The 17,460-nt window shown below is 40.5% G+C and overlaps 1 protein-coding gene across 1 annotated transcript in view; it reads right to left on the reverse strand.

Moving 5' to 3' along the window:
* gabbr2 (gamma-aminobutyric acid (GABA) B receptor, 2) overlaps positions 1-17,460 on the reverse strand; it is a 694,367-nt gene that overhangs the window by 98,727 nt on the left and 578,180 nt on the right. The window contains exon 14 of the mRNA XM_078422928.1: positions 12,561-12,683. Within this exon, the coding sequence (XP_078279054.1) occupies positions 12,561-12,683 (123 nt within the window). The remainder of the gene's footprint in view (positions 1-12,560; positions 12,684-17,460) is intronic.

A 17,460-nucleotide genomic window follows, 5' to 3' on the forward strand; every position in this document is an offset into this window, starting at 1 on the left:
TGACACCTTTTGAATGTGGGAAGCAAATAACTTTGAGTCATCAACTCTTGAGCCTGATTACACGTAAACAGACTTGCTGAAACAGTGGGGGTTAATTCAGTTTCAGTTCGCAAAATCAGTAATCCACGAGGCTTCACTATATACATGCACAGGCTAAAAATGTCATTGCTTATGCCTCAAGTTAATAGACAATAGACAATAGGTGCAGGAGTAGGCCATTCGGCCCTTCGAGCCAGCACCACCATTCAATGTGATCATGGCTGATCATTCTCAATCAGTACCCTGTTCCTGCTTTCTCCCCATACCCCCTGACTCCGCTACCCTTAAGAGCTCTATCAAGCTCTCTCTTGAATGCATTCAGAGAATTGGCCTCCACTGCCTTCTGAGGCAGAGAATTCCACAGATTTACAACTCTCTGACTGAAAAGGTTTTTCCTCATCTCTGTTCTAAATGGCCTACCCCTTAATCTTAAACTGTGACTCCCCCAACATTGGGAACATGTTTCCTGCCTCTAACGTGTCCAACCCCTTAATAATCTTATACGTTTTGATAAGATCCCCGCTCATCCTTCTAAATTCCAGTGTATACAAGCCTAGCCGCTCCAGTCTTTCAACATAGGAAGAGTCCCGCCATTCCGGGAATTAACCTATTAAACCTAGCCCTCAATAGCAAGAATATCCTTCCTCAAATTTGGAGAACAAAATTGCACACAGTACTCCAGGTGCGGTCTCACTAGGGCCCTGTACAACTGCAGAAGGACCTCTTTGCTCCTATACTCAATTCCTCTTGTTATGAAGGCCAACATTCCATTGGCTTTCTTTACTGCCTGCTGTACCTGCATGCTTCCTTTCAGTGACTGATGCACTATGACAACCAGATCTCGTTGTATGTCCCCTTTTCCTAACTTGACACCATTCAGATAATAATCTGCCTTCCTATTCTTACCACCAAAGTGGATAACCTCACACTTATCCACATTAAACTGCATCTGCCATGCATCCGTGCATTCACACAACCTGTCCAAGTCACCCTGCAACCTCATAGCATCTTCCTCACAGTACCACCCAGCTTTGTATCATCTGCAAATTTGCTAACGGTACTTTTAATCCCTTCATCCAAGTCTAATGGTACTTTTAATCCCTTCATCCAAGTCTAATCCTGAAAAGCATTATCATGTGTTAACACATGGCATGGAAATTCAGTGACGATTATAGACTGGAGATTTTTTTTGTGACAGACAAAATGTAATACTGTTTGATGATTTCATTTTTAAATTTATTTTTGAATATATATATATCCTTTAGAAATGCAAGATTTTAATATTTATACATCCTGTAGTCGTACACTGATTTTGATGAATGCAGGGTGGTCAATCGCTTGTGGTGAAACAGATGTGCATTGGACAGCATGATATGATGTTGGGAGGACTGTTCTGAATAATTTATTTGTAATTTTTTTCCATTTATACTCTCCTTCTGCATCTTCCTGACAAAAACATTCACAACACATGCTCATACAAATGAGGACAAATCTCACAACTGCATGTCCTGAATTTGGCAGATCTCAATGAATGCCTACTTGTCTGATGAAACACACTTCCTACTTACAATTATAATCCATTTAGTTATCCAAGAATTTCAGAACGTTAAACCATATTTTTGATTAAGGCATTTAAAATAAACATTTGTTGGGCCAAATCTTCTGGACCAGCTCTTTTGCACAGGAATGACACTTGTGGGCTTTCTGTAACAATGCATATCTAAACTGAACATGGAGGATATGTATGTTTGTACGCCTCGATGTCACCATCCCCGCAGCCAACAATTAACCATTCTACATTTCATTGATCATTGTCTATTTGATCTGCCATTTTCATACCTTGCATTCTCTTTGTACACCCTTCCATATCTGCACTTTCCTCTCCCATGACTCTCAGTCTGAAGTAGGCCTTGCTTTCCCTTTCTCTCCACCCCCCCTTGCCAGTTCTCCCACCAGTTTTACTACCTCCGACTACATTTTATCTCTGTACAGTCCACTCGCCTTACATCAGTCTGAAGAAGGATTTTGACCCGAAATGTCACCTATTCCTTCTCTCCAGAGATGCTGCCTGTCCCGCTGAGTTACCCCAGCATTTTGTGTCTATCTACGGTGGATACATCTGTTGGCCCCAAGCATCCCAAGCTCCAGTGGACTGTACTGACTGATGTAGGACCTTCAAAGGTGCACAGAGGAAGCTCCGCTCTCTAAAACTTTGATGGCTGGTAAAACTCTACCTTTGAAGGGAACTCTGAGGGGCATTTACTAGTTTTCAAAATGGCTCTTAAGTTTAGAATAATTTAAAAATGATTAAAATTAAACAAATAAAGAAAATGAAAGTATCATTGCTTTTTAAAGAACAGAATATAATTTGAAAATACAAACAATTAAACACAGATCTAAACTGAAACAACTTTTAAAAATAGAAAATTGGCTTTATATCCACAGATCCTCGTTCTCCTTGAAATCAACAGGATCCGAGATCCTCTCCCAGGCTGCTGGGCGGTCAGGCACACAGCTCAGAAGCAGTCTCTTCAGCCAACCACCAAGCACAATATACGCTAATCCCATTTTATTCCCTCCACATTTCCATCGGCTCTCCCCAGATTCTCCCACTCAGCTAAACATTTTACAGCAAACAATTTACCTTCCAACCCACACACCTTTGAGATGCAAGTGGAAACTTGCTTCCATTGAAATGGGTAAATGGTGGTGGTTCTATTTGATCGTGAAATCTCAATTCTGTGGTATATGAACTATACTTACTTGGATGAGAGCAGCTACAATAAACTAAAATCATAATACCATCCACGACAAAACTGTATGACCTGTAGCCCAATCAAAAGCTCAATATAAACTCACTTTACTACTGGCAGGTAGGGCAGCTTTCATCCAACATCATCTCTTAATCCATGACTGCTGATGACTGTAAGATAGTGCCAACAAATGCATGTGATATCACATCTCATAGCTGCACATCAGCCCAAATTGGAAATGTCTTGGCCAAATCCTTACCATCACAAAGCATCTTGGGACTCCCTATCTAAAAACATTAAGGATGGGTTTCATCATAATGAGCGCAGTGGGCCAATGAAAATAGCTTACTGCCATCTAAATAATAGCAATTAACTTACTCAAGGCAGAATTTTTATATTCCTATTGAAAAAGCAGGTGGCTTCAAATTCTTGCACCTTGAGGTTAAAACAAAACAAAAACACATGATCTAGATAAAACACATGATCTCTGAGCAAAACACAAAGTGCTACAGGAACTCTGTGGGTCATAAAAATATCGAAACAAAGAAAATAGGTGCAGGAGGAGGCCATTTGGCCCTTCGAGCCAGCACTGCCATTCATTGTGATCATGGCTGATCATCCACAATCAGTAACCTGTGCCCAGCTTCTCCCCATATCCCTTGATCTACCTCTCTCTTAAATTCATCCAGTGATTTGGCCTCCACTGCCATCTGTGGCAGAGAATTCCACAAATTCACAACTCTCTGGGTGAAAAAGTTCCTTCTCACCTTAGTTTTAAATGGCCTCCCCTTTATTCTAAGACTGTGGCTCCTGGTTCTGGACTCCCCCAACATTGCAGGCAGCATCTGCGGAGGGAATACTCCAGTACCTTGTGTTTTGCTCAAGATTTCAATATCTGCAGTTCCTGTGTCTCCTCTGGATCTCTGTTGCTTTTCTGCTCTGCTGAGATATTTCATGGAAAATGTTACTTTTTCTCCTTCTATGAACATCAGAAGAGGAATTGCAGCAGGCAATAACCGTAAAGAAAGACACGAAGTGCTGGAGTAACTCAGCGGGTCAGGTAGCATCTCTGGAGAACATGGATATGTGACGTTTCGAGTCGGGACTCTTCTTCAGGCATTATTACGATACCGTTGTGGCAAAAAACAGTAATCGGTTTCATTCAAGCCAGTGCCTCAGACATGAGCTTAGAACTATCCTTCCCGATTTTGTTGACAAATAATGTATGGCACTCTCAATCCCTAATATACTTACATAACTCAAATTTCACTGTACCTTAACTGGTACACGTGACAATAAACTGAGCTTGAAACCATGAATAATCTGACACCCCTCTGCATCCATCTGTGCATGTATTTTGAGTGTAATCCAGAATCTGAGTTTATTAATTTTATGTCACTTAAAAAGGAATTGTTGCTCACGAGATTGACTGAATAATTTGTTAATACTTCACTTATGCTAGGACAGAAGGTCAGAGAGGTAATAGTTTGCAGCAGCATTCCTGATTCTACAACTTGCAAGAAGGACCATGATGGTTGTAACTTGTGGGCAATGTAGCCATTGGACAGCATTGCCTTTCATAATAATGATTTAGCACAGTTGATGGAGGTTTATAGCTTAAAGTTGTAATGGATTATATAGTTCATTGAATAGTTTATACATCTGCTGTTCAACCAGAAATTCAGTATATACAGACCTGTTGGAGGAGTTCTAGATACAGTTAAAATATCCTCTTACGTTATGTGGAATTTGGGGATATGTCCAATTTTGACACAATAGAGTCACATGGCACAGAAACAGAGAAACATTGAAAAATAGGTGCAGGTGTAGGCCATTCGGCCCTTCGAGTCAGCACCGCCATTCAATATGACCATGGCTGATCATCTAAAATTAGAAACCCCGTTCCTGTTTTTTCCCCATATCCCTTGATTCCTTTAGCCCTAAGAGCTAAATCGAACTCTTTGAAAACATCCAGTGAATTGGCCTCGACTGCCTTCTGTGGCAGAGAATTCGACAGATTCACAACTCTCTTTCAGCCTTTCAGCCAACTCATCTGTGCCAATCAGGTTTTATGACTGATCTAGTCCCATTTGTGAAAGTATGATTAGCCCATATTCCTGTAAACCTTTCCTGTCCATGTATTTTTTAAGTCACCATTGTACCCACCTCTGGTAGCTTGAGCAATATACTCATCACTATCTATGTGAAGAAATTGCCCTGAATTTTATATCGTCCCCCTCTCATGTTGAAGCCACACCCTTAAGATCTGGAGTCCTTTTTCCCTGGGGAAAAGACGGTGACTATTCATCTTATCTATGCCTCTCATGACTTTTTATACCTCTGAAGTCACCCTTCAGTTTACTGCGCTCCAGGGGATAAAAGTCACAGCCAATCCAGCCTCGTCTTGCAAGTGTAACCCTCGTGTCCTGGTAATATCTTGGTGAATCTTTTTTGCACCCCTTCCAGCTAAATGACACCCTTTCTTCGGCAGGGCAACAGAACTGCACACGATGCTTGTAGATAAGACCATTCACTGATGTAGTACATTTATCAACTTTTGTTTCAGCCAACAGCCCAGGAGAGCTTCTTCTCCAGTGTGATTTGTCACTTAACTTCTTATGTTTATTTTCTTTCTTTCACACGGCACATTTCAGAAAGAAGGCAGTTGAATTACCTTTCATAAACTCGATCTGTCACAAACAATGACCCTGCCCATTGATGCTATTTGAGGCACAGCCGCTGTTGGGGTAGGGTATTGACATGGATAGAAAATTGGTTGACAGACAGAAAGCAAAGAGTGGGGATAAATGGGTCCCTTTCGGAATGGCAGGCAGTGACCAGTGGGGTACCGCAAGGTTCGGTGCTGGGACCCCAGCTATTTACGATATACATTAATGACTTAGACGAAGGGATTAAAAGTACCATTAGCAAATTTGCAGATGATACTAAGTTGGGGGGTAGTGTGAATTGTGAGGAAGATGCAATAAGGCTGCAGGGTGACTTGGACAGGTTGTGTGAGTGGGCGGATACATGGCAGATGCAGTTTAATGTAGATAAGTGTGAGGTTATTCACTTTGGAAGTAAGAATAGAAAGGCAGATTATTATCTGAATGGTGTCAAGTTAGGAGGAGGGGGAGTTCAACGAGATCTGGGTGTCCTAGTGCATCAGTCAATGAAAGGAAGCATGCAGGTACAGCAGGCAGTGAAGAAAGCCAATGGAATGTTGGCCTTCGTAACAAGAGGAGTTGAGTATAGGAGCAAAGAGGTCCTTCTACAGTTGTACCGGGCCCTGGTGAGACCGCACCTGGAGTACTGTGTGCAGTTTTGGTCTCCAAATTTGAGGAAGGATATTCTTGCTATGGAGGGCGTGCAGCGTAGGTTCACTAGGTTAATTCCCGGAATGGCGGGACTGTCGTATGTTGAAAGGCTGGAGCGATTGGGCTTGGTTACACTGGAATTTAGAAGGATGAGGGGGGATCTTATTGAAACATATAAGATAATTAGGGGATTGGACACATTAGAGGCAGATAACATGTTCCCAATGTTGGGGGAGTCCAGAACAAGGGGCCACAGTTTAAGAATAAGGGGTAGGCCATTTAGAACGGAGATGAGGAAGAACCTTTTCAGTCAGAGGGTGGTGAAGGTGTGGAATTCTCTGCCTCAGAAGGCAGTGGAGGCCAGTTCGTTGGATGCTTTCAAGAGAGAGCTGGATAGAGCTCTTAAGGATAGCGGAGTGAGGGGGTATGGGGAGAAGGCAGGAACGGGGTACTGATTGAGAGTGATCAGCCATGATCGCATTGAATGGCGGTGCTGGCTCGAAGGGCTGAATGGCCTACTCCTGCACCTATTGTCTATTGTCTATTGTCTATTGTTGTAATGTAGAAAACACAGCCCCCCTCAATTCCTGGGCAGCAAGCTCATACATACAGCAATTTGATAATGTAATCTGTTTTTGTGGGGTATCAATTGAGGGGTATATATCAAGCAGGGGACTCAGGATAATTCCTTCACTGTAGTGTGGAATCTTTTGTATCATTATTAGAAAGAATAATTTGATTTGATGTATGACATCTGCAATGGTGCACCACAGGAGACATGGTCTATTTTTCAGGATTCATGTCCCTGGAGTGAGACTTCAGCCCAAATCCTCTGATTCAGACATTGGGACAACTAGCAACTGCACTGCAGCTGACACTTTGAAGACACCGTATTTACTCCTTTTTCCAGCTACTCTTCTTTCCAGAACAGGAAATGGTTTGTAGCCATCATTATTGTACTTTCTTCAGTAAGGCCACTCATGTCCTCAAAGTCAACTTTGTTTACGCTGCACATCAGCAATTCCATTCAAAATGCCATCAGACAGTTCACTGGGAACAGGCTCCACAATATGGAAATTAGGTACATGTTACTCAGCATTAATACATTTTGTCCCAGAAGGATATTCCTTGATATGCATTGCGGTGTTAAAGAAATAACAACTTTCTAAGAATGTCAAATTTGAATCTGCAGACGAGGTTTGAAAACCACAATACATCAGGTTAGAAAGAACACCGATTGGTTACCTTGTCATCTAGAGCCATCTGACACATTTTGGAGGCCAACAGCACATTAGGGCGATGAACTATGGTCCAATAAACTGACCACATTAAAGGCAGTGTCAAATTTGCCCGATATTAACAAATCTTATGTAAAAGATTCCTGAAGAGGCTTTAGGACCTTCAGTAATATATATTGCCGAAGGGCTTATACCATGTTTTAGTAATCTACCTGGAGGATGTGAACACACACAATATAAAATCAGAATTAACCTTGCAAGTTGTCCCATCTAGAAAAGGATAATTTACTCCTTTTTCATGGCATGCAAACAGGCGCAACAAGGTCAAAATACAAAGTTCTGGAGGATTTGACCGAATCCATGGAGGAATATGAATAGATGGCAGTTCAGTGCGAGACCTTTCTTCAGTCCAATGGAATAGAAGGATGAACGTTTGAAAAGAGACGCAAGGGGAAAAGGTGTGGCAGAAACTGGCAAGTGACTGGTGGATTTAGGTGAGAAGGGATGATTAGCAGAGGAGTCGACATAGTAAACAAAAGCTAGAGATGAAGTGGAATCAAGAGGGTGCAGATACAGAATCAATGAAGGAAGTCCGTTTTGCACCCATCCCATCCTTTGGTGCAGCGCTAAAATTACCTTGAAATATTGTTAGTATTTTGAAATATAATCATTCAGAAGATACCAAATCTTGAATGCATGTATTACTGGATTCAAGAACAGATTCTTTCCCATTGTTTTCAGATTCTTGAATGGTCCTCTCACACGTTTAGATAAATTCTTGATCCCCCAACCTACCTTGTTGGTGCTCTTGCTCTGCACTTTCTCTGTAGCTATAACACTATACAGTACTGCAGATGCCGGTGGTTTAAATCAAAGGTAGACACAAAATGCTGGAGTAACTCAACGGGACAAGCAGCATCTCTGGAGAGAAGGAATTATGACGTTTCGGGTCGAGACCCTTCTTCAGTTTGAAGAAGGGTCTCGACCCGAAAGGTCACCCATTCCTTCTCTCCAGAGATGCTGCCTGTCCCACTGAGATAATCCAGCATTTTGTGTCTACACTATACAATACGTTCTATTGGGGTTTGTCTTTGCACTACCTTAAGTTTGGGATGATCTGCCTGAAGGGAATGCAAAACAGTTTTCACTGTATCTTAGTCCACATGACAATAATCATCAACTAAACCTCATTCAATGAGGCACAAAACCCTGAGAAATTGGTATAATCACGAGATTTGCCATCTTAAGATATCTATTCACAGGTACATGGCTTTTATTTATCATTGGGTATGTATTTATCCTGTTACTCTGATCTGAGCTTCAACCTCATCTCCGGTCCATTCCACAAACTGTCTATTAGTTGAAGATTTGTCCTTTTCTCGTTATACCATCTCAATCCCTGTTAAAATCCTTTTGATTATTGAGGATCAATATTTCAAATGCTCTCCTTGCTAACATGGCACCTTCACTATTTCCAGGCTTTACCTAATCCTGAACTCTTGCAACTCTGCATTGTTCCTTCGTACATTTCCACACATCAATTATTCCTGCCTTCAATAAATTCTACTGGTTAATTATGAATCATTTTAAGATTTATTTACTTTAAGATTTACCTTCTTTCTCTTCTGACATCCCTTCTCCGGAGATTTGCCTTCAGTCATAAATCCCAGGCCGCATCTATTCCTATGGTTATATATGACTGTTTGTTCCCCATTACTCCACTCCGCCCTCAAAAGGTAAGAATGTGTAACTTGATCTGTGCTCTCTGGAATGTAATTCCAAGTTCACTGCCAATGTCAGTCTGTCTCTGCGTTCAAATAGCACCTAATTTTTTTCCCTAAATCACATTTCTTTCTCCCCTTGTAGTACACTGAGATATCTATCAACTTTTGTGAATATAGGTAGTTGATGCCATACAGGCAAGGATGGTATATGTGCATAATTGTCAAGAGTGTTTAATTGTCATATGAACCAGGATTAGAATAACAATTTTTTTACCTGCTGCAGTTTTGCAGGCCCATTAACACAGTAACACAACAAATATACAATGATCAATAAAGCAACAAATTAGTAATCAGTTAGGCCAGTTAACCAGACCATTATAGTGCAAAAGTGAAGTATGTAGTGCAACCAACAACAAAGTCCATAGTAGAACAGTGCCGAGGTAAGGTTGTGGTTCGACTTGTGTAGGGTGATGCAAGAGCCTGATAGTTGCTGGGAAAAGTCTGTTCTTGAACTTGGAGATCACAGTTCACAGGCTCCTGTATCTGTGCAGGCAGAGCAGGATGAGGGTGTGGCCAAAGTTGTGTAGATCTTTGATGACGTTAGCTGCCTATGTGAGGCAGTGCCTCCAGTCGATTGCTTTAATGGTGGGGCGGTCAGTATCTATGATGGACCAGCAACATCCACTATTGAATGAGCCTCCTTTGTTCCTGGGCATTCAAGTTACCAAACCAAGCCCTGCTGCAACCAATCAGTGTGCTCGCTACCAGTAGAGGTTCAATATTCAACGACATACCAAATCTGCTCAAACTTTTAAGTAGAGATATTGATGAGCTTGCTTTATGATTGTGGCAATGTCGTGGGTTCAGGTCATATCTTTAGTGATGTGCTGAAGCTGCTGACTATCTCCGCTGCTGCCCCATCGCTAAAGACAGGTTCATGAATCCTTGGCTTTCGCTTCCCAAAGTCAACAATCCACTCCTTGATCTTGCCATAATTGACAGCAAGATTGTTGTTCTGGCACCATTCTGTCCGATTCTGAACCTCCCTCCTGTACTCAGACTCATTGTACCCGTCTAACAATGGTTGTATTGTTGGTGAATTTAAAGATGGCACTGAAGCTGTACACAGTCATGGGTAAAGAGTGGGACAGGGGACTGAGCACACAGCCTTGACATGCTCCTGTGTTGATGGCCATCGAGGAGGAAGTGTTGTTGCCAATTCACATTGACTGAAGTCTGCCTATAAGGAAGTTGAGGATCCAATTGCATAGGGATGAGCAGAGACCCAGTTCTCTGCATTTGATGATGTTTAGAAGGGATGATGGTGTTTAATGTAGAGCTATAGTCGATGAACAACAGCCTGATGTATGCGTTCTTATTGTCCAAGAAGTCCGATGGATTGCCAGTAAGATTGCATCAGCTGTTGATCTATTGTGATGGTAGGTAAATTGTAAAGTGTCCCGGTCCTTTCTAAGGCAGGAATATGCGTCATAACAACCACTCAAAGCACTTCATCACAATGGATGTCAATGCCTAACGTTGGAAGTAATTATTTATCATATGCATGTAATTATGCATGTGCATGCTTACACTCACAATAGTGGCAGCCGCATGTAATATGATTGACTACAATCTGTACTGAAGAGGCCTCTTGTGGGAAATGTTGGATTAATCAGTCTCCTTTCTATATTGGAGGAACAGCACCTCATATGCCACAGTGAGTCCCACCGGAAATTGGAGGAACAGCACCTCATACTCCTGCCCTCCTTTCTATATCAGTCATTTCCCATATTATAACTGCAAGGATAGTCTTTTGTATATTGCACCTATAATTCTTGCTATGAATTCAAAGTTCACCGATTTCTATATTCAAATAGCTTGTAGCAAAAGTGTGATCAAATATTCCACTGTTTATTTTTTAAACACAATGGGTTTTCTGGTGTAATCTTATTTAATCTTACTTACTTATCTTGCTCGTGTTGTTACTTGTGAGCAAAGCACCAAGGCAAATTCATTGAATGTATACATACTTGGCTAATAAAATTTATTCAATGAAATGTAAGTAAATGAATGCAATTAAAGTGATATTTAGGTTTTCAAACATGTTCTTAATTTAACTGTGGGAAACAAAAATCAGATGGTCTGCTCATTATCATGTGGCAGTTAAGGGAGATAATAAAACACAAATCGACTACCATGGTTTCTGTATCATAGAAACTGTAACAAGAAAGAAAATAATTTTAATCTCAAATAATGGACTGTAACTTTAAAAAAGGGACAAATGGTGTTATGTAAATGCAAGTATTCTTCTACTTTAAATCCTTCATACTTACTCAGGATATGTTGACATTTTTAAACCTGGACATGTTTGAAGCCTTGAGTAAAGTTATTTAGTGTTTGCCTGCAGCTTAAAGGGTAGATTGATATTTGGAACTAACTGAAAGAGCGATTGCTGCTGCTGCTGCTGCAATATAGTCCAATTTATATCCCTTGACCACAGTAAAAGGGACAGATCAATGGGATCACATTGTGTAGGAGCTCAGTGTTCAGTCAGTAAACAGAAACTTCTTGGCCACCAGTTAACGTTTACCTTAATGAGTGCTATGTCTCAACTCCACTATCAAAATTCCACTCAACTTCTAGGTCCCCCATAATCTAAAATAAATTATTTAGTGCAGGAATAAATGCAGGAAATCATTGAAGTTTTCAAAAGATGAAATATTTACTTTCACAACAATGCAGAAATTTTCAACCATTCTTCCAGTCAACTGAGAATACTCCCGTATTATCGAAGATGGCCACGTAATACTGGTGTCAGCCTTATGGCTTAATTTTCATTTATAAAATGGGCCCATTAAAAATATGCTTCATTTTTTGCCCATTTTTTAAAACAAATGAAATAGAAACATAGAAACATAGAAAATAGGTGCAGGAGTAGGCCATTCGACCCTTCGAGCTGAATGTGAATATTTTTTAAGTACATGAAAATAGGCTTGCAACTTTTCATTCAAATTCCTGGAGTTTTCATTATACCCAACAATCAGTTCCAACAAATAATTTAAAAGCTCCAAACCAGAATCAAAGAAGTTGGCAGAACTTAAACAAATCATTAGTAAAGAGTCGTAAAGACACACCACACAGAAACCAGCCCATTGGCCCATCATGGCCATGCAAACCAATACTCATCCTTACAGATCCCATGTACCAGCACTTGGTCTGCAGATTCATGTTCCTTTACAATTCAAGTGCTAAATTGTTCGTTTAATTCTCCACATTTTACATCTTTCATTTGTATTTTAATTTATGAGTTTGATCCACCTGATCAAGGTTTAACTATTAAGAGAATCTTCTACAGGTCGTGTAGCCTCCCCACATTGTCTTTTCTATTGCAGTGATGCTAACATTCTAAATTATGCATTGCAGCCATGCAGACATGAAACAGGCCTCAGCTCAATCGCCAATATTTCCCATTACACTCTGACAACTGACCTCCAAAGGGTAGTCTTCTACAGTCCTCTTCAGGGGATCTACAACCTGCCAGCAAATGAGGATGCAGAGATCGATGAGCAGCATCCCACCGACAATAATAAGCAGCTTCTGGTCCTTGATGATCTATTGAGAGAAGAAAATACTCCATGAGGTTTCCAGCATTCAAACAGCCTTTTTTTAAAATCAGGTTTAAAGCTGACATTGGTTACAAAATGCAGTTTACAGTTCACATTTTGGATAGGTTACCACTCTTCCATCCCCCAAGGGCAATACTGTGTAACTTGATATCAACCCTCTGGAATGTAATTCCAAGTTCACTGCTGCAGTCAGTCTGTGCCTCCTGTCAAAGATGTCCTAAATGTCCCAATTCTTTAGCATATCTTGTCTTCTCCCTGCTTCTCATTTTCACTTCTCTGTGTAAAGAACACTGGGATATAGATCAGCGTAGGGGACACAATAATGGTATATATGAACAATTGGAGATAATTATTTGTCATGTACTTTATGCATGCTTACTATCACAATTTAGACAGCCTTATGCAATGTGATTTGATCACAACGTGTAATGAACAGAGCTTTTGGGAAATTTTGAATTTTACCCAATCTCTTCGTATAAAATTTGCAGGAAGTGATGTACAAAATATTGTATGATGTTTATCATATAGTGATTGTGACTATCACATGCTGGAATGATAAGGAAAGCTCCTGCAAACCATCAAACAAACTGAACATTATATCACAAATACAATGTCTGATCAATACAGTGTTGCATGTTGTTGCGCAGAACAGCCTTATTGCTGTAATTTGCCTTATGCCAGGCATGAGTCACATGGTAACAGAAACACATGGCTCAAGGTTCGTCCTCACCGTGCCTTGTACGTGTTGCCTGGGTTGGTGGTACAGGCAGATACGATAGTGCCATTTAAGAGGCTTTTAGACAGGCACATGGATATGCGGGCAATGGTGAAATATTGTTCACTTGCAGGCAGAGGAGATTAGTTTAACTCAGCATCATGTTAGGCACAGATATTGTGGGCTGAAGGGCCCGTTCCTGTGCTGAAACTGTTCTTTGTTCTATATTCTGGAACTTGATGGTGAAATTCTGATAGTCCAACACAGTACAGGAATGCTCTAAAGCATCAAAAGTGCTAAATGTTTACTCAAGATGATTCTATCCATACCACCAAATGCAGAGAGAAGGACTGTAAAAGTTTAGCTGGTCATATATATATATTTTTTTTTTCTGTGATACAGAATTTTGCAATGAGCAATTTGTCTTCCTTTACTCTATATTCTCGGTGACCATACTTTAATGTGCCATGATACATCTGGGTCATCTTTGGTTTAATTTAGATTAGTTTGGAGATACAACACGGAAACAGGGCCTTCTGGCCATTAAGTCCACGCCAACCAGCGATCCCCGCACACTTACACTATCCAACACACACTAGGGACAATTTACAATTTTACCAAAGCAAATTAGCCTAGAAATCTGTACGTCATTGGAGTGTGGGAGGAAACAGGGGAGCCCGGAGCAAACCCATGCAGGTCACAGGGAGAACATACAAACTCAGAACAGATAACACCCGGAGTCAGGATAGAAAGTGGGTCTCCAGCGTTGTAAAGCAGCAACTCTACCGCTGTGCCACTGCATAAAAGGCATTGATCAGACACCAGATCTTTCAATCATCACTAATAGATACCTTTTCCTCCTTATTAGTTTAGCTTAGTTTATTATTGTCATGTTTAGAGGTACAGGGAAAAGCTTTCTTGTTGCATGTTATCCAGTCATCGAAAAGATTGCACATGATTGCAATCAAGACATCCACAGTGTACATATACAGGATAAAGGGTAGAATGAAAGAATTATTATATCCAACAAATGATCAGTTTTATTAAACAAATATCTTATGAGAAAAAGATCAAAGGTGTAGATCCTCTGAATTTACCCCTAACCGACACATGTTATTAAAGATGAAGCAACCTTTTGTCCCTTCTCTTTATAACAGGGTACCTGCATGTGACTGAGAATATCCCAGGCTTATTTCATAATTTAATTTTACATTTTACATAAAATAATCTGATTAACTCAAAAAGGCTTGCAAATTTCTTGGAAGTGTGGCTGTCAATCAATCCAAAGCATATAAATCCTGGAGATTGCTTGCTTCAACAGATGCCCAAACACATAATTCTAAGCAATTAGCCTTGTCTTCGCCTGATCAGATTTAACAATACCTGTTCTCACTTGTTGATGGAAAGAACAATGAAGACTCATGCCTAGAAATAAATTCAAAATCAGCAGCACCAAACCTCGCTGTGTGATCATGTTAGCTTGTTGTATACCCACTTTAAAATTCATTTGACTGATTTCAAAGGAATGAATTCCTGAGGCAGAGTACTATACAATGCACTGATGTGATTGCTTAATGCTACCTACTGCGAATTGATTTCTCGGCTTAAGCTTGGCTCTAAAATTATATCCACTTGTGAATGCCATTAATGATATCTTTCAGAAAGGAAAATTCACATTCTATTTGCATAGTTATGAGTCATGGTTGGTAGGAGTTGAGGGTTAAATGATCCTTATATTCCAATTAACCACAATTTATTAGGCAGCTGAAAGCAATTTGATCCAAAATAATAACCCCAATATAAAAGATTTATTTTGCATGTACCACCTGCTGACTAAATTCTTTGGCAATGCACTGGTGTTCCCATTTAGAATGGAAATGCCTGATAACATTAATAATGTTAAGTCTTAATGGAAGGTGGTGCCTGCCATAACATGGTTGCAGAACACTTTTACTAGACCATGTTCTGGCTACACAAGAGCATGCAGATGCTGGAATCTAGAGCAACAATTTTCCGGAAGAACTTAGAGGGTCGAACAGTATGAGAAAATAGTGGCGCAGCGGTAGAGTTGCTGCCTTAGTAGCAGAGACCCAGGTTCGATCCTGACTATGGGCGCTGTCTGTACAAAGTTTGTACGTTCTCCCCGTGACCACGTGGGTTTTCTCTGAGATCTTTGTTTTCCTCCTACACTCCACAGATGCACAGGTTTATAAGTTAATTGGCTTGGTATAAATGTAAATTGTCCCTGGTGTGCGTAGGATAGTGTTAATGTGGGGGGATCTGGTCGGTGTGGCCAGTTTCCGTCCTGCAGCTCTAAACTAATTTAAACTAAAAAAGGAATTGTCAATGTTTCGGGTCGAGACCCTGCATCAGGACTGAGTGTGTAGGGGGAAGATACCCACCCAATATGCAGAGGTCGGGGAGGGGAGAGACACGTGCCAGTACGTGATTGGTGTTCTGATGGTGAAGGATGATGCGCAGATGGAGCTCGGTGGGAAAGGGAAGGAGGAGGAGTGGTGTTGGGAGAAAAGTGATGAGTAGAACCAGGTAGGCAGAGAATGTGTAAGGATTATTTTGGATGTTTTACAAACCGTCGAGGAAATCAGAATACAGCAATATTTCACTGTAAAATGGACACAATTAATTACATGCAATGCTAATTTTGCAGTAAAGAGTGGTGCAATGCCATTCTTGTGCCATAAACAGAGTCTTTCCAGAGAATTGCCTGCCTGTGGAGAACCGTCAGTATTCATCACAGTTTGAAGCCAAACCTTAATTTTGGTGCACAACAATTTGCTGTGAAGTATCAGCCCCATCGTCAGTAGTGAGGCCTTCTGTATAAATGTGAACGCTATTGAGTATGACACTATTGAATGTGTAGACACTGAGAATATATGAAGAGTTTTTGCACAGTTTTTTGATTTCGATATATTTTTGTATTGTGAATAAAGTTTATTTTTGAAATAAAACTAAATGTCATCACGTGGGGATGCAGGGGATGATGTGAAGAACATGCCCTGCTTAGGAAGGGGAAATAAACTATCACTTGCTAATAACAACATAACCCCTAGTTTGCCAGCTTTCAAAATGTTACCATTTTTAATACTTTTGAAGATCTGACATTCAAAGGATTAAAAAGAATTAAATAGCATTTAACATTTCATTTAAAAATCAAATAAATAATAAAACACAATTGTAACCGAAGAACAATTGAAAATATTTGACTGAACTCAATTAATTCAAATGGTAAAATGCAAAATATTAAACCTTACTGCCTCTCAGCCACTACCATCATCTAAAGTGAATGGAGTTGCTGTTTTTGTCACAGCTCTAATCCAAGAAATGGATAATTATTGCAAATCTGCTCTCCATTGCTGGAATCCATGAGGAGTTCACAATCCAACACTGAAGTGTCATCAAAAAAGTGGCAAGCAGGAATAAAAGTAGAAAACTTCTGGCAGATGGGTGCAGAACTTACGGTATTCCTCCAGCTCAGTGTAACTTAAAACCTCATTATATGAGGACATGTAGATCAGATATATTCAAGGACACTGTAAGAAGCTAGCGAAGAAATTGTAGGAGCCATGATGGAGATATATGGATCATTATTAGACATGGGTGAGGTGCCAGATGACTGGAGGGTGGCAAATGTTGTGCCTCTACTTATGAAGGGTAGTAAGGAATAGCTTGGGAACTGTGGAACTGTGAGCCTAACATCTGTAGTAGGTCAGTTACTGGAGAGGATTCTGAGACAAGACATATATGCATTTGGATTGGCGAAGGTTAATTAGGGATAGTCAACATGGTTTTGTGCATGGGAAATCAAGTTTTTTGAAAAATAACCAAGGTTGAAGAAGGCAAGGCCATATACATTGTCTATACAGACTTCAGTAAGGCTTTTGAGAAGGCATGGTAGGCTGCTCTGGAGGTTAGATCGCATGGCATCCAGGAAGCGGCCTGGATAGAGAATTGGCTTCATGGAATTAAGCAGAGGGTGATGGTGAAAGGTTACTTTTAGGACTGGAGGCCTGTGACTCGTGGTGTGCCT

The sequence above is a fragment of the Rhinoraja longicauda genome, chromosome 2 (genome assembly GCF_053455715.1).
Source record: "Rhinoraja longicauda isolate Sanriku21f chromosome 2, sRhiLon1.1, whole genome shotgun sequence".
Classification (NCBI taxonomy): Eukaryota; Metazoa; Chordata; class Chondrichthyes; order Rajiformes; family Arhynchobatidae; genus Rhinoraja; species Rhinoraja longicauda.